General features: G+C 47.7%; 1 protein-coding gene across 5 annotated transcripts in view; it reads right to left on the reverse strand.

Annotated features, from left to right (window-relative positions):
- The window catches only part of LOC114026183 (wiskott-Aldrich syndrome protein family member 3-like), a 73,954-nt gene that overhangs the window by 8,663 nt on the left and 46,858 nt on the right, over window positions 1–18,433 (reverse strand). For all 5 annotated transcript variants that reach the window (XM_027839830.1, XM_027839840.1, XM_027839817.1 and 2 more), the window contains 4 exons: window positions 17,816–17,973; window positions 14,121–14,255; window positions 6,391–6,544; window positions 4,998–5,115 (listed from right to left, as the gene is read on the reverse strand). In XM_027839830.1, coding sequence (XP_027695631.1) covers window positions 4,998–5,115; window positions 6,391–6,544; window positions 14,121–14,255; window positions 17,816–17,948 — 540 coding nt within the window. In that variant the 5' untranslated portion in view covers window positions 17,949–17,973. The remainder of the gene's footprint in view (window positions 1–4,997; window positions 5,116–6,390; window positions 6,545–14,120; window positions 14,256–17,815; window positions 17,974–18,433) is intronic.

Raw genomic sequence — 18,433 nt, forward strand, 5'->3', positions numbered from 1 at the left:
TAACCTGCTGCTTGGTCTCCCTGCCTCAGCTCTTCCCATCCACTCCAGCCCCCACTCAGGCATCAAAATTATCTTCTTAAAGCAACGTCTGACCACCTCACCCCCTTCTCCTCAATGAAGTCCAGTGGCCCCCTATCACTTCTAGGATCAAATATAAAATCCTGTTTGGCTTTTTAAAGGCTTATCTTTCCAGTGTTCTTCTACCTTCCTCCTCCTACCTGACCCCTGACCCCACATACCCTGTGATCCAGTGACACTGGCCTCCCGGCTCTTCCTTGCACAGGACATTCCATCTTCTGCCATTTTCTGAACATTTTCTCTGGCTGTCCCCCTACGCCTGGAACTCTCTCCCTCCTCCTTTCTCTGGCTTCCTTCAAGTCTCAGCTAAAATCCCACCTTCTACAAGAAGCCTTTCCTGACCCTCTGAAGGCATTTAGCCTTCCCTCTGCGACTACCTCCAATTTATCTTGTCCATATCTTCTTTGTCCAGAGTTGTTTGCATGTGATCTACCCCTTGAGGGTAGGGATTGCTTTTGCCTTTCTACAAGGAAAGAAGAAAAATCTCTAGAGCTTAGCATAGTGCCTAGCACACAATCAGTGCCTAATAAATGCTTGTTGACTTGATAAGAAGTTAGCTAATTTAAAAGGTGCTATGACTTTCCTCCACAGCCCATTTCAATGTCTATGAGTCCTGTCAGGTCATTCTTCTGATTAAAACAAAAGTTCTCCTTTCAGTGGTGAGGCCTAGATTTGGCCTCAGACCTTCCCAAGTCAGGATCTGAGCTGTGTTAAGTGTGTGAGAATGGCAATTAGGACTGCATCAAGAGATACGAGATCATCTGCAGAGACACGATCACTGAACCCATGGGAGCCGAGATCACCAAGTAAGAATGCAGAGAGAGAGAAGAGAAGGGGGCCAAGACAGAGCCTGGGGGACCCCCACTCTCAGTGGGTGTGACCTGAAGAGCCAGCAAAGACTGAGAAAGAAGGGGCAGTTGGACAGATAGGAGGAGAACCAGGAGATAGCAGTGTTCTAGTATCCATAGGAGGTCATCTTCGCCAAGGGTCAAAGGCTGCAGAGAGGGCACAAAGGCTGTGAGGCTAGGTGATTTGGCAGTCATTGGAAACTTTGGAGAGAGTAGTTTTCAGTTAAATGAGATCGGAAGCCAGATTGCCCAGGGTTTAGAAGGAAGAGAGAGGAGAGAAAGTAGAAGCACCTACGTAAGCCCGTCCCAAAGCCCACTGCTATGGGACTCTCCTCTTATTGGGGGAGATGAAGGCCCTGCCTTGTGTAAGGGGTGGGGTGAGTTAGGGAGAGCAGAGAGAGCTCTAGCCTTTGCTAAGTTCCCCTTTGGGGACTCATCATTCAGGAGCTCCTGGCTTCTAACCTGGAGAAAGAAGATGGAAGAGGCCAATCCCACTTCAACCCTTGCTGAAGGAAAAGACTTTAGGAAGACATGAGAGGGGTGGGCAGTCTCCATCATGTCCCTAATCCCAGCTTGCTACTCTAGAGGAGTGGGGAGTTTCCCCCTGGCTGAGCTCCAAGAGCCTCTCTCTTGGTTAAGCTGAGTTATCTCACTTCCAACGGGAGAGCTCCTTCACTGTGCTGTCTGGTATATATTCTCCTGTGCATGTACCTTCTCATATTTCTGTTTTGCTATGATTTGGATAAAGGGGTTTCTTTGCCATTTGCTGTGGTGTTCATTGTGGAACTGGTATTAGGAGGGAAAGGGCTAAGCCCCGGATGTAGACCTTCCCCCCACAAATGACAAAGTGATCAAAAGTCAGCTGAACCTGATCATATCCCCAAGACTAACACTAAATCAAGGGGAGCAGATAGACTTCTAGTCAGTACCCCTTCTCTCTGAGGAGAGTAGAATGGCGGCCTCTGGCCCCAACTTCCTGCTTCCCCTCCTGGCAGGAATGAAAGTCTCCCTTGGAGAAAGATGGCAAGAAAAGAGGCTATGGATGTCTATTCTGCCTCCCTTTGATTTCACCATCCACGGAGGCCTCCCTACACATGTGGGGCTCCCTCCAAGCCTCTATCCCTCCACCTATTAGAGACAGCGTCCTCGAGGAGTTTAGCTACAAAGGGGAAGAGAGGGATTGAAGGACAGATAGTGGGGGTGCTCAGAGCAAATGATACAGTCAGTGTAGTATAAATTTACCAAGCATTTATTCCATTTTTACAGCGTACTGAGCACAGCACTAGGCATTGGGAATACACAGACAAAGCCCAGAGGCTCCTGCCCTCCAGGGAAACCACAAAGAGATAAGTATAAACAATATACCTCAAGGAGAGAGTGAGTGTTAACAAGTGGGGGGTGGTGGTGGTCAGGAAAGGCTTCTTGTAGGAGGGTCAAATAAACCGAACCTTTAATAATAATAACAATAATAATTAGCATTTACATAGTGCTTATGTGCCAGGCACTGCGGTAAGCTCTTTTTACAAATATTATTTCATTGGTTCCTCACAACAACGCTGCGAGGTAGGTGCTTCTATTCTCCCCATTTTACAGTCAAGGAAATCGAGGCAAACCGAGGTTAAGTGACTTGCCTAGGGTCACACAGCTAAAGATGTGCCTGTGGCCAGATTTGAACTCAGGTCTTCTTGACTCCAGGCCTGGCACTCTATCCTTGAAGGAAACTAACGATTCTAAGAGGCAAGGTTTACATTTCAGGCAGGGCAGTCCGTTCAGAGGCATGGTGAAGGTAGATGAGAGGCTGGGTTCAAGGAACAGCTACCAGGCCAGGCTGGCTAGAGTGTACAATGAATACAGGACAGTAATAGAAAATAAGCCTTGAAAGTTTGATTGGAGCTAGCATGGGAAGGACTTTAAATTCTCTGTGCCAGGGAATGTGCTCAGTGCTAGGAATACAAACACAAAGGTGAGATGGCCCTTGCTCACAAGGAGCTGATATTCTAACAGGGAAGACAAAACATGGAGGGGAGTGGTAGCCAAGGAAGGGAATTTTGGTCTAAGTCAACAAGGATGGTGAGGTCATCTGTTGGGCAGCCAATTAAGAAGATATCCTTTCCAGAAGCAATAGTGGTATTGGTCTGATGCATTTAAGAAGTGAGCAATCATTTTCCTTAGACCGAGTTGCTGTATGAATTGTCTCATTTTATTTGTTATTCTTATTACATACAGACAGATATTGATTTGACTACTCTACTTGAGGAGGCTGACAGTGGGAGACTGGGATGGTGGGTGGTGTTAGGATTGGGGGCAGATTGCAAGACGGCTGGATGGATGACTGGATGGGACTCGAATGAAGAATGGGCCAGTCTGGGGCTAGTTAGATATTATGGGCTAGGGTGAGAAGGCAATGCCAGGCTGACAAGTTACTTTATCCTAGAGGCACAGGGAACCACTAAAGATTTTTGAGCAAGGAATTTGTGCTTTAGGAAGATTATTTTGCCAGGTGTATGGAAGAAGGATGGGAAAAGGGAGAGACTAGAGACAAGGATACCATTACGATGCTCCAGGAATGAGGTGATGAGGAATCCATGTGGGCAGGCAGAAAGGATGGTGTGGAGGTAGAACAGGAATTAGTGGTCATACCTTTATGGAAATGGGCAAGTGTGGGGGAGGGAGCAGGTTTTAAGGGGAAGACAATGAGTTTTGTTTTCAACGTCTTGATTTTGATAGAGGTAACAGGGGGACAGATCAGGGTTAACAATCCCTGACATTACATGAAAGGCTTATAAAATGCTTTGGATTTTGAAGTCATCTATGTAGAGATGATACATGATCCTAAGGAAGCTGATGAAATCACATGGGTAGATAGTATAGAGAGAGAAAAGAACACCCACGGTTAGGGGGTGGAAGATAGAGCCAACAAAAGAGACTTGCGAAACTGATTCACAAAGGGAATTCATTGAAATGGAATTAAAACGTCAGCTCCTTGTCATTGGGTCACGTCGTATTCTTAGTCATTTACCCTTCAAATACTTGAAAACAGCTATCACGTCTTCTGTTTTGCAATCTCTTCAAGTGATCTTCATGTGGTGGGCTCCCAAAGTCCTTCCCCAACCTGGTTGTCCTCCAGCTTATCAAAGTCCTTAAAATGTGGCCTCCAGAACTGAACACAATATTTTATATGTAGGCTGATCGGGGCAGAGGACAACAGGGTACTTCCCTTCCTTAGTCAAGCCTAGGATTGACAGAAAAGCCAGGTGGGTCCTGGGAGTCCAAGGAGGGTCAAGAGGGGTTGGGGGGGGGGGCAGACAGAAGGGACAAATGCTGATGTCACTGAAGCCCAAGTCTGCAGCCTTCCAAATTGGGTAGTTGAGCTATGCATCTATGGATTCTGAGGAAAAGGTGCTTCCTGAGCAATGAAGGCCACTCTGAGGAATCTCAGGACTGGATGGGCCCTGACCCTCACCTGTAAAGGACACCCCGACCTGCAATTCCCCCAACAGAGTTTAGATTTGAACCAGAATCTCTTGGCAACTTCTCCACATAGTTCCTAGTTCTCTGGGACCAAACAAAGAAAAGGTTAATCCCTCTTCCACAGGACAACTCTTCAAATACTTGGAGACTGCTACCATGGCCCCCCACAAAGCCTTCCCTTTTCTAAACTAAATACTGATTCTCACATAGCATGGCTTCCAGTCCCTTCATCATCCTGGTCCTGCCACCTCTTGTCAAGGTTCTTCCTAAAACATGGGAAACCAAACACACACACACACACACACACACACACACATACACACACACATGAACACACACATACACACATGAGCACACAAATACAAGCATACACACATGAGCACACACAAGCACACACAATCGCAGATAATAAGGGACCTAAGAGGTCATCTAATGCGCCTCCCTCATTTTACAGATGAGGACACTGTAGCTCAGAAAGAAGTGACTTATTCAAGGTCACACAACAAGGGCCCAAGCCAAGAGGACTTCTGACTCTATGGCACCATGAGAGATAGGGAGCTCCTCTCATGTCTAATTCTCTTTCCGGCCCCACCCATGTACCTTCTGCCTTCGTTTCTCCTTCCTCTTATCCTCAGTGGCCTGAAGCATTTTCTCTTTCCACAAGTTGAAGAAATATGATGGGTCAGTATAGAATTTAAGGCCATCTTTCTTGTCATCTCTGAAATGGACCCAAAAGGGCATGTTAGTGAGCTCATCAACAGCTGGCATCTAATCTGCCCCCCGTATTTTACAGAAGAGCAAAATGAGGCCTAGAAAGGGTAAGAGACTTGTTTAAGGTCACACAGTTAGCTGTGATTTGAACCCAGATCAGAAAGCCCTGAGGCCCAGTTAAATTTGAGCTTGCTGCCGTCCAGGGACATCCCCCAAGGATAGGAAACGCCCTCTCTTGTTGGAATGATGAGAGGTTAGATTTAGAAGGCTCAGAAAATATTTAACACTAGGTCTCCTGACTGCCAGGCAGTGGATGAAACCCTTGTTTTAACCAAACAGACACTTCTCAACAAACACCCAAACAACCCACCCTACAAAAGCACATTCCTGAAAGATGGGTATTACTTGGCATCAGCAAGGAGGCTGTGTGCTTCCCAGGGAAGTCTGTTGAGGTAGTGGTAGTGTGGGAGAAAAAAACACTGAACTTGGAGTCAGGAGATCTGAGTGGAAGCCTCATTTTCCCACCTACTAGCTGTGTGACCTAAGGCAAGTCATTCACTTCTCTGGGTCTCAGTTTTTTCATCCGTAAAACAGGGATCATAATTCAGAGTTGTTGTGAAGATGTATTTGGTGCCTACTGTGTGCAGAGGCACTGAGGGAGATACGAAGCTCGTAACATAAACCCTATAATCATAAAAACTCTAAATCATTGCCAGCTCTTCTTTATTATCACCAGCCACGACTGTTAACTGATGGGTGTTCTCTGGTGTGGAGGGGATCTTAGTACTCACGCTTACATGCCCCTAGCTCTGAGCCAAGAAGTGAGGAGGACAGGCCTCGAGTGTGAAGGAATGCTTGACCCCACCGGTCAAGGTGATGAGGCCTGGGCAGGCAAAGGTCACTCACTACCCAGGTGAGATGTCAGCTCAACATGGAGCCACAGACAACCTCTTTCATGGCAGCAGTTCACATATTTTTAATAAGTGGGGAAAAAAAGGCCAGTGAGCATCTTGCTCCCCACGGCCCTGTACGGCAGGAAGGCTATGATTTTGTCCATGATCAGATGAGGAAACTGAAGCTATAAGAGATGCAGTGAGTTGCCCCAGGTTACACAGCTAGGAAAGAACTCAGCAAGGGCTCGGTCAGGTGCCCCAACTCTCAGGCCAGCACTCCTGACCAAACCCAAAGCCCCAGCAGATAGAACAGGATCCTGACTCGGGCTCCACTTGCTCTCACTCTCCAGACCTATCCTGGTCACCAGGGGCCCTACCCTCCCTCCTACCTGTAGGCCGTGAGGATGTTGAGTGGCGGGGGCTTGTCACACCGCTGGTACATCTCCATCACAGGGTTGGGGATGGAGTTACGTGATACCACCTGCTGATTCTGGATTGTGGAGCTCCGGAAAGCCTTCCTCATGTTGATATCCTGCAGGGACACTGCGGAGCCGAGGAGCACAGGATTTAGAGTGGCAAAGGACCTTTGAGATCATCTAGTCAAGGGGTTCATGACCTGGGGTCTACAGAGCCCTTGGGGGGGGTCTGTGAATGGATTTCGAGGAGTTCATAACCTGGGGTCCACAGAGCCCTTGGGGCGTCTGTGAATGGATTTCGAGGGGTTCATAACCTGGGGTCCACAGAGCCCTTGGGGGGATCTGTGGATAGATTTTGAGGGGTTCATGAAATTGGATGAGGAAAAATTTACAACTTCATTTTCCCCAACCTCCAGCTGAAATTGAGCATTTCCTTCAGTTATTTAAAAACATGACTCTGAGAAAGGTAAAGAAGTTCTCATCTGAGAGAAGAAGAGTCTGCCCCAGAGTGGTGACGTGGCCCCTGCTAGCTGATGGCCTCTCACCCAGTTCTGCCCAGTCTTTATACAGATGCCTCCCATGTCACAAACTGCATGTGGTCATGTGCCTGCTTAGATCCTGGCTGGACGTCCCCAGATACCTCAAGAGGTATCATTCTACGGATTAGATGGAAGGTTCCATGGCCTTTGACCTTACCGTTCCCAAAGCTTCAAGCAGCAGGAACCACCTTAGGCAGGCAGTGAGGCACTACTGACTCTGGTACCAGAGAGTAAGGAGACCTAGGTTCAAACCCCAGCTGTGTTACCTTGGGCAAGTCACCTGCCCTCTCTGGGCTTCAGTTTCTTCTTCTGTAAAATTGTGGGGGATACACTAGGTGACCCCTAAGGTCTCTTCTAACTCACAAACTATCATCTATGATGCAACTGCAGTCCCTGCTTGCAGCTAGCTGCCTGTTGGCTTTTTCACTAAGCACCCAATATCCTTCCTGGGACTCATTTGACAATCAACCAGGTACACTTGAGAATCTCTAGAATTACAGCAATGAAAACACCTCAGGTACTCACTGTCTAGGCCAGCATCTGGAATCCTACAGAGCCTTAAGGAGGGAAGGGAGTTTCTTTGCGCAAGGTCACATGGCACATCAGCATCACACCAGTACTAGAAGCTCCTCAGCACTTTAGGGAGCCTCTGAGGCTCCAGCATGGGCCCACTTCCCCTTTAGCTGCAGGCCTCCCTGGACATCTCCTCCAAATGGGGCTGATTTAGCTGGCACTAAAAAGCGGCTATGTGGCACAGGGAGTCCTGTGATGGCTCTAGCCCTGGCTCTGCCACAGACTTTGATGTAGGGCAAGTTTCCTGATCTGTAAAATGAGAGGGTTGGACAACATGACCTCTAGGGTCATCTAGTTCTTAGGCCCTTTCTGGATCTGACATTCTACAACCTGCAGAATGGAGACAGGGCTCTAGGTCCATCTAAAGACTCAGGATGCTCCCTGCTCTTGGTGACAAGATCCCCTCTTTCTCTGGGCCCTTCTTTTCAAAGAACCTCCAAGGGACTGTTGGGAACAAAGAAATACTCAGTAAATCCCTATTATAAAGCACCTGCCCACACGACAGACGGAGTTCAAATCTCATTCCCTACCAGCACAATTACATTTACATGCCCCAAATGAAATAGTTCTTGCCCTCAAGGAGTTTACATTCTATTAGGGGAATAACAACATGTATATTGATAAGCAAATTTTGGAGTGTCGTTGGTGCCGTTTCCCCTTCATTTTCTAAGAGGCCCAATAACATGGCGACATTGGGGTCAGTATGTCCAGCTAGGGCTGATCAGAAGGTTCCACCATAGGTCGGGCACAAGCGGTCTGTCAGAACATTTGCAACGGAGATGTCTCTGGATCTGTGCAACTCATGTTTCTTCTGTGCTATTGTGATTCTGCTTTGCCCCAGTGGCACGCCACGCTGGGCGCTCCTATGCAGTGTCTCCCATGTCTCGCAATCGATGCAAAGTTCTTCAGAGAGACCCTGAGAGTGTCTTTGTATCATTTCTCACCACCATGTGAGACACTTGTCTTGTGTGAGTTCTCTGTAAAATAGTCTTCTAGACAAGTGTATGTTTGGCATTCTAACAAAGTGACCAGCCCATCAGAGTTACGCTCTCTGCGGTACACGATGAATGCTCGGCAGTTCAGCTGGAGAAAGGACCTCAGTGTCCAGTACCTTATCCTGCCAGGTGCAGTTGACACACACATTACCAGAGCTAGCTCAGCGTTTGGGAGGCTTCAAAGGAAAGTGTGGGAGAGAAAAGGTTTTAGACTGACTACCAAACTGAATATCTACAGAGCCATTGTGCCAACCTCATTGTTGTATGCCTGTGAAACCTGGACAGCCTACCAGCGCCATGCCAGGAAGTGGAATGGCTTCCACTTAAATTGTCAGGAAGATTCTGAAGATCACCTGGCATGATAAGGAGGGAGCAAGAGATTCCAAAAGGTGAAGGTGAGGAAGGGGAACATTTCAGGAACAGGGAACAACCTGGGCAAAGTCACAGAGGTGGGAAATGGGGAACAACAAGCAAGCCAGTTTTAGGGTGACTGGAAAGACAGGTTAGTGCCAGATTGTAAGTGGCTTGAAATGCCAGGGAGAAGAGTTTGTATTTTCTCCTCAAGCCACTTCTTGAGCAGGGGAGTGGCATGGTTAACCTCATGCTGCTGGAATCTCAAGTTGGCAACCACATGGAAGAAGAACTGGTAAGGAGAGATGCCTACGGGACATACAGTGGGAGAACCAAGCAGATAGCCAGAGATGCAGGGATGGAGGCCAGGAGGGAGATGGAGGCTGGCTATGTACACCTGGCAGTCACCTGCATGGACAGCATCAAGAAAGAAGCAGTGCTCCATGGTGCCAAAGCTGCAGAAGGAGCAAGAAGGAGGAGGTCCACAAAAAGGCTGAGGGTAGCTTCATCTGAGTGGAGAGTCTGGGAGCTAGATTTCAAGGGTTTGAGGAATGGGAGGTGAGGAAGGTAACAAGTAAAAACAATTTTTTTTCCTAGGAGTTTGGTTACGAAAGGGAGGAGACATCTCGAACAATAACTTGAGGGAAAGCTTGGTAAATAAGGCAGGGAGCCAAGCAGATTTATAGGCAGCAGGGAAGCAACCAGGAGACAGGGAGAAATTGAAGGTTTAGGAGAGGGGTGGATGAGTGAAGGGGCCAGCTCCTGGAAGACACAGGAAAGGATGCTAATGACTCCCAAATATGTAAAAGTAGCTCACATTTCTATAGGATTTTAAGGCCTACATAGTTACTTATTCACAACAGGAAGGCAGAAAATGCACAATTATCCCCATTTTACAGATGAGGAAACTGAGAAACAGAGATGTGAAGTGCCTTGCCCCAAGTCACACAGCTGGTAAGTGGCAGATTGAGGAGAGCTAATTACAGTGCTACAGTTAGGAGTTAGGAGTGGAGCCTTGAGTCCTGCTTGGGCCACTTACTGTCTGAGTTACCTTGGAGAAGTCATACTCCCTGCTCTGGGCCCCACTTTCCTCTTGTGTAAGTTGAGGGGGGGTGCAGGAGATGACCTCAGAGGCCCCTTTCTGTTCTTGTTCCACGACGTAAGGATCCTTTCACAGTATGATACAGAAAGTGTCTGACGGGCATCTTGGCCTTAGCCTTCATCCTCGGCAGTAACACAGGGGTTCTCCTGAAGTGCCAATATCTGTAGACCTATAAGCTGTACTTTTAAAACTATTCTCATTTCTAGAAACGCATTATTTTATTTTTATCACCCCCTCCCCAAGCTATTTGCTCTGGCAATGGCCACTAGATGGCAAACTTGAAGTAACTGCTACTCACCAGTGACCTCAACCACGGAAAAACCAACCTTTGAGTCATTGTCAAAACTCCCTGGGCCACCAGAAACCCATTCCCACCACATAATGTGCACTGCTCCCACCCACGGTGCCCCATGCACATTCCTGCCCATAACCAGCTCAGAGAAGCCTAGTGTTTGCCTCTGGCACGTACACTTGGAGCTCCAGCCCTAGCCCAGCTATCCCACGGGAACCAAAACACAACTAGAGAGAAAAGCCTAAAGCTGTCTTGTCGTGTCTAGGCCTGATGCCTGATTTCCTTTAGGCCCTAGGCAAGTGGTTGAAACAGAGTATTGCCGGCTTTCAGCACCACCGTAGGCAGAGATCAGAAGAGCATTATCACAGGATTCGGAGCTGGAAGGACTCTTGGGCCACAAACCATCAGAATGGGAAGGGCCCTTCGAGAATGCCTAATTCTAGAATTGCAAAGCTAGAAAGAACCCTTGGAGGTCATCGAGTCCCCTATGTAACTCCCTGGCATTTCAAGCCACTTGTTTTACTTATTTTACAGGGGAAGAAACTGAGGGTCAGAGAGTTGAAGTGACTGGCCCAAAGGCCAGCTGTCACTATATAGTTACACATTAGCTTCATGCAAACCCACACTGATGCTAGGGGGTAGACATCCCTAGCAAGCAATGCATGGAACAATTTCTGGAGAGAGAATCTTGGTACCTATGGTCTGTTTGGGTCCAAGTGGTTTAGCTGGGAGGCTAGGACAACCTGTAACAGACGAGCTGGGCCAGGGACAAAACCCAGGGAATGTTCCCAGCCCCTGAGGAAAAGATACCTGTAACAGGTTCCCTTCTCTGACCTATATCACAGCAGGGTATAGGCCCTTCCATGGACTTGGAGATGGGGGGGAGGATCTCCAAAGTCACCTGCTGGGAGGGCCATGCCACACTTAACTGTACAGACTTGTTATAAGGGGGTCATTATAATAATATATTGTTATATATACAACATATATTATAAAGGGGGTTGTTATAATAATATATTGTTATATATAAGATATATATGATAAAGGGGGCTATTATAACAGTATATATATATATATATATATATACACATATATGATATATATAAGGCAGGTCACTTTACCTCGAGGGGCCTCAGAGAAATGTAATCCTCTGGCGTGTTGAGTCTTACAACCAGATTGTGCCTCCAAAGTCCTGCCCAACTCTTAGCTTACCCAACATAACCGAGAGTAGAGGAGCTGCTCCTCTGGGATGTCTGCACCTGCATGCTGCTTCCCAGCATTCTGTAAGTCATTAAGCTAAGCGGACTCCATTGTTAAAGCAGTTAGCTTTTTGTTGTGGGGAAGAATCAGTAGGCTGATGAGGAAGCCACAAGCTCGGCAAACGTACACCCAAGGGCCCATCGCTAGATCCTGAGAAGCTGTGTATAAGCCCGCGTCTGTGTAATAACAATAGCTGGCATTTATAGCGCACTTTGAGGTTTGCAGAGGTGTCAAACATGTTGCCCAGGGACCCTCCCAAGTGCTGCCAAAAGCAAATTAAGATGTAATTGGGAAATATTTAGCATAAAAATACAACAGAACATAATGTTAATATGTGGTTTTCTAAGAGAATATACACTTGCAGGATTCCTTACATACAGTGAGTTTGACACCACTGCTTTACAAATATCTCACTTTATTCTTGGTACTATTACTATCCCCATTTTACAGATGGGGAAACTGGAGCAGACAGAGGTTGAATGACCTGACCAGGGTCACAAGCTAGGAAGTGTCTGAGGCTAGATTTGAACTCAGGTCTTCCTGACTCCAGGCCCGGTACTCTATCCACTGCATCATCTGGAATTGTGACAGGACACACATGTGAGCAAGTGTGTCCTACATCTCCATTTGCATGTCTGTGAGTCCATATACACATGTGGGAAGTGTGTGCAGGAGTGAGCACATGCCCTAAAGTATACTGGGAAGGAGTGTACATGAGGTAATATGTATATATATGAGAACACATGTGTGTTTTGGGCGGTGAGGTAGGGGAATATGTACATACAGAGTACAAGGCTCTCCCCGAATTTGGGGTGGGGTGGACACTCATAACAGGTAAGTCCTGCCCCACACGTTTATCCAGCTGAATTTAGTGTGCTCTATACATGAATGACAGGAGACTGATGTATCCAATGAGAACTACCCTGCAAAGAAAAGACTCTAGAATTTGGAGCAAGGCCTCAGAGGAGCATCGTGGTGGAGGCGTCCTCTCGGCATAGGGACAGAATGAGGCAGACATTTTCAGACACAGCCAATGTACTGGTACATTCTCACCATTCCATGGACTTGGAGATGGGGTGGGGATCTCCAAAGTCACCTGCTCTAGCCTCCTCACTGTGCAGATGAGGAGTCCAGGTGAGGGCCATGCCGCACTTAACTGTACGGGAAAAGGGGGTCATTATAATAATATATCGTTATATATATAATATATATTATAAAGGGAGTTGTTATAATAATATATTGTTATATAAATGATATATATGATAAAGGGGATTGTTATAATAATATATTGTTATGTATATGATATATATATGATAAAGGGGGCTGTTATAATAATACATTGTTATGTATAAGATATCTATGATAAAGGGGGCTGTTATAATAGTATATTGTTATATATATGATATATATTATGAATGGGGTCATTAAGAAGAAAAGAGTAGAAAAGAAAAACAAAGAAAAACCCAAGTTTAAATTCTCTGCCCCTTTACTATTCAAGAACCTTAAGGCAGGTCACTTTACCTCGAGGGTCTCAGTTTCCACATGTGTGAAATGAAGAGGGAGCAAAGGTTGGACTGTAATCTCTGAGGTCTCTTTCCAACTCAAAAATCTTGTGCTTACATTTCAATACTTCCATCCCTCCAGAGTATCACCACACCCAGCACACAGTAGGTGCTTAATAAATGCTTGATGATCAATTGTGATAACTGGCTCTTGCCAATGGTGCCAGCCCTAACTTCCTTCTGCCTCTTCCTGATTCATAGCCACGCCTGGCCCGAAGCCCTCCATGGAGGTCCTTGCCAATATGCTGTGTGCCCGCCTCTTCTTCTTTTAATATCTAGTGCCTACCAGCCAAGCATGTGGGCTGCACCATCTGTCAGTTCACATTCTCATTACCTGACTGCTCCCACACCTTTCTTGGCCATCCATTTCTTCCCTGACGCCTTCTACACCACAGCAGACCACAATTTTATAGTCACACAATTCAATTAATAAAGGGCTATGCACCCCTAGATTGTATGTGTGTATATGTAGGTAGTTATTAGCTATTTCAAGGTGTCCATATGCAAACAAAAAAGCATTGTCATTTTGCAAACTAATGTTTTACATATCTGTTTTAATGTTTTTCAAATGTACAGATACTGTTGAGATGAATGAAAACACAAATTTGCTTTTTAAAAAAGGAGAGAGGACGGAGAACTCCTCTTGGGACCATGATGGCGAAGTGTTGGCAAAGCACTGTTATCAGCTGTCCTTGCTTAACTGTTTTTCATCATAACAGAAGAATTCAAATTTGGGATAGCCAAAAGTGATCAGAAGATACAAACAAAAAGCATCAGGAAAACTGATTTGAAAAAATACACAACTAGGGCCAGCTTTGAAGGTATAAACAAGTCACAGAGAGACAAACCAATATCACAGTGCCCCCTTGGAGCCCTGGTGCCGGGGCTCTGGCCTAAGACCCTAACAAACACCAGGCCTAAGGTATCCCCTGAGAAAGCAGGAAATAATCTAGGCAAGAAGGAGAAAAAGCAGCCTTGCCCTGCACCAGGAAAGAGTGCTGCTCCCTCGGCTCACCCTGCCCTACCCACCTTCTTCCACAGTGGAGTCCAACTGTGTGACCTTAATCACCAAGAGGTCCACCCTCTCCTGCAGCGAGTTCATTCGCATGTAGAAACTGTTGGCTTCATTGAAGAGCTCCCCAAAGATGTCCTCTGCATGTCTGCCTGGAATTGGAGGGAGAGGGACAAAGAAAGTCTTAAGGGGGTTCCCCACAATACTCTCTCGAGGCCAACCACTGGCCTTAGCCAACCCGTGTCCAGCTTTCCTGTTTGCTGACCGACAGAATCTCTGAGCTGAGGGGATCTTCGGGGTCACCTGATCCAACTCACACGCGGACAAGAATCCTCATCCGGCCTCTGCTTGAAGGCCTCCCAATTTCCTGGATCCCTCAGCTCCCCCACCTCAGCTCCATGCTCCCACTTCTGCCCTCTGGGATCAAGCAAACTAAGCCTAGTCCAGGGGTGGGGAACCTGCAGCCTCGAGGCCACATGGGACCTTCTAGGTCCTTGGGTGCAGCCTTGTGACTGAGTCCAAGTTTGACGGAATAAATCCTTTTATTAAGGGGATTTGTTCTGGGAAGCTTGGATTCAATCAAAGGGCCGCACTTGAGGACCTAGAGGGCCACAGGTGGCCTCGAGTCTGTAGGTTCCCCATACTGTCCTAGTCCCTCTTCCCCAGGACAGTCGAAGACGGCCAGCTTGTCTTCTCGCTAAATTTTCTCTTGAGGATTCCAGCCTAAACATCCCGACTTCCCCCAAGTACTTCTGTCATATAATTACAGATCACTTCTCCATGCTGGCGGTCGGCTAAAGCCAGGTGAACAATTGCAGGTCTGGGAAGGTCTTGGCGTCTGGCCCACCAGGTACATTTCTTATTTTTAACAATGAGGCAGCACAGTGAGGTGGACAAAGTTCAGGATCCTCATTTTACAGATGAGGCAACTGAAGCTCAGAGAGGGGACTGCTTGTGTGGTCTAAGGCAGAGGAGTAGACTAAGTGCTCAGCTCTTCCCACCGTACCACGATGCTGCTCGATTAGAAGAGGTCACAATCTCATTGAGACCAGTGTTGCTACATCTCTTCCACAGACAACCTGGGTGGCTGGAGAGGCCAGTGGCTCCTGACTTTGCCACAGGAGCGCCCCCCCCCCGCCCCGCCCCGAAGGCCAGAGCAGACAGGGCAGCCCCGACTTTGCTAATCAGATGTAGATGGTGCTGCCTGCCACAGAGAAGCAGATTTCAGTTCAATATAAGGAAAGCCCTCCTAATAATGAGCACTGTGCCAAAACAAAATGGGCTACTTCAGGAGGTAATGAGCTCCCCATCACTGGAGGTCTGCAACTAACAACTGAGAGTTGTAGAGGAGATTCCTGCTCAGCTAGGGGGTGGATTCTATGTCCTGTGAGATCCTTTCTAACACTCAGATTCTGTGATTATGGGCAGGCTTCTGCAAGCTAGTGAGATTCTGAGCAGCTGTACTGCTCTAATGACTGGCTACCACTCTTGGGCCTCCTCCACTTGCCCAGTGGCAGGCAGCATCATCCACACCCCTACTGCCTTCACATCATTTAGAGTTCATATCCTCGTCTTCCTCAAAGTTCCAACAAGAGCAGCCTTATGGGTATGATCTGAGGGACACAAAACTGGCACTCCTGCTGATACCTAAAATTTTATCCTTAGATAACCATTCCTTTGAGTTAAAAATGGCCCTCTACCTGCTCTGTCCTCTTTTTACAGTATCAATAGAGGAGAAAAGTGGGACATGCCAAGTCTCTGACAGCTCAGTGTTGTTAGGTCTACTCCATGCCAATGGCCCTTACGACAGAGGCTGCTGTCTGCCTGGGGCCAAAGAGTCCTGAAAGGTGACAGGAAGGAATGGGGGAGCAGACTGGCCTGTAGAACACGTGCTATGTCACTACGCCACAGGGTGAAGCCTCTAGGGTCTCCCCCAATCTACTTTGCCATTGCTATTTCTCAGACCTCAGCCACAGCTACTTCAGCTGGGGCCCTCTTGGGGACAGGAGGCAGTCTCTGCATGAAAATGCTCTCCCTGCTGGGAATAGCTGTTCTCTGCAGCCTCATCCCTCTTGTCTGCTAAGGCTGAGCCTTGGAAGCAGTGGGGGAGAGAGAAGGCTCTGACACACAGGAAAGAACACAGGTCTGAGAATCAGGAGACCTTGTTCGAGACTCAGCTTCACTACCTGACTATTGACCTTGGGCAAATCAATGACTACCTCTGAGCCTCAATTTCCTCATCTGTAAAATGAAGAGTTAAGCTGAACCCCCAACCCCTCCCAATACTGGTGTTCCGTGTTCCAAGATCCCTCTTAGCACTGAAATTCTGTGTCCTAAGGTCCTTCGAGGTGGGTCCAACGCCATGTCCTGTGGTCCCCCACCCAGATAATGGCATGCTATGGCCAAAGGTCCCTCCTGACCCTGATGTCTCTCCCAGCATGCCATGCCATATTCCTTCCCATTCTGCATCCTGTCCCCTGGATCCCCAGGCATTCTAAGCTGACCTGATAAGTGCAGGTTCACTAGCCAAATGGGAAGCACATTTCCCACTGGTTTCCCGATGAGAGCCTCTAAGCTCCAGGGAGTTGGCATGGAGGGTCCTCCATTTGGGAAAATCTGGCTGAGAGGTGAAATGCTAGGGCTAGGACACGGGGAAAGGGAGGGGCCCCGCAGCCAGGCCCCAAGCCATCTGGAGCAGTTCAAATCACAGACCTTCCCCAATGCTTCACCGAATTTCCTGTCCCAATGGTAACAGTGCGCATTAAAGGTTTAAAAAGCACTTTCCGCAAAACAAATTCTAAAACAACTCTGTGGACCAGGGAGGGCAACGATTATCCCCATTTCCTATTCCAAGGACCCTGAAGTCCACAGAGGTAAAGTCATTTGCCTACTGATGACACAGCTTCGATGTGCTGGAGCCAGGGCTTAAGGCCACAGCTTCCCTCCCAAGCTGAGGCTTTTGCCACTATCCCAGGCAATGTCTCGACGGGGAAGGAGGTTTCTGCCTAAATCCCAGCCTGCCCTCTGCTGCTAATGGGAGAGCACCTCACTAGGCAACTCTAGCAACATGAGCGCCTCTGCACACACTGCCCATTTTCTGGGAGCTGGGCTGCTCACTAAGAGTTATCAAAACATGACAGCTGGAAGGGACCTTAGGGAGCTTGGGGTTTGAGCCCTCATTTCATAGTCTTATGAGGCTCAGGAAAAGAGAGCGATTTGCCCAAGTTAGTGAGTAGCCCATGGACGGGTCGGCCATCATGGCGAGGTCGGCCATCATGGCGGGGAAGCATTTAGGAAGAGTCTCTTGGCCATCAGGAGGTAGTGTATCTAGAGAAATCGTTCAGGATGAAACCAACGATAAATAAACTTTCTGGGATGGCCTAGATATGCTGCCTACTTGTCTGGAGGCAGGGGAATTGACCAGATGACACTTTGAGATCACTTTCTATCCTCAAAAATCTGTGACCTCCTAAGACTATGAACTCCTCAAAGGCAGGGACTGCGTTACTTCCCTTCTCTGGACCTCAGTATCCCCTACAAAATGAGAGATTTGAGAAGATCAAGTCTAAAGCTTCAACCTTAGACATTATGATCCTTTACTGCCCGCCCCCCACGGTCAAAGAGGCCAAATCAGGAGAAAAAGGTGAATGGCTCCGTGCACAAGGATATACCCCAGGCCTGGCCGCAGGCTCCTGAAGCCCAGCCCACTTACTAAGGCTGCCCAGCTGCTTGATGATGGCAGCTAGGGTGCTGTTGGTGACACATTCCAGCTCGCTGGTGACCCCATCGGGCAGGGCACCTCGGCACAAGTGCCTGGGCTCAATGTTCCTCTTGACCAGTGGCATTGTCCTAGGTTGTCTTCAGTATCATCTGTGGGAAGGGGTGGAGTAGAAGAGGAAAAAGAGAAGAGGGAGAGTTGAGCTCATGACTGAATATAAGACAAATAGATCAGGGGCCTCAGCAGAGGGCCAGAAACTCCAAGCTGAAAGGCCTAAGTTGGAATCAGCTCCCTATGCCTGAGAAGTTTTTCGGCCCACCTTATGTACCTCCTGCTACGTCATCCCTTTTGGTCTCCCTTAGTATTTAATAACATTCTAGGCACTCTTTGTCTCGGCAAAGGGCCTTGCCAGTCATGGTACATGAGGATCTAGATTCTCATTTTACAGATGGGAAAACTAAGGCACTGAGCAGCCAAGGGACTTAGCCAGAATGTGAATGGTGAGACCCTTCACAGCTGACTTCTCCAGTTGGATGCAGTCACCTGCATGTGCCACCAACCTGTTCTTAGCAGACCAAATGACAATGCTAGAAAAGGGCTTGGCTTCCGGCC

Source organism: Vombatus ursinus, unplaced genomic scaffold, assembly GCF_900497805.2.
Source record: "Vombatus ursinus unplaced genomic scaffold, bare-nosed wombat genome assembly UNPS02004691.1, whole genome shotgun sequence".
NCBI classification, from domain to species: Eukaryota; Metazoa; Chordata; class Mammalia; order Diprotodontia; family Vombatidae; genus Vombatus; species Vombatus ursinus.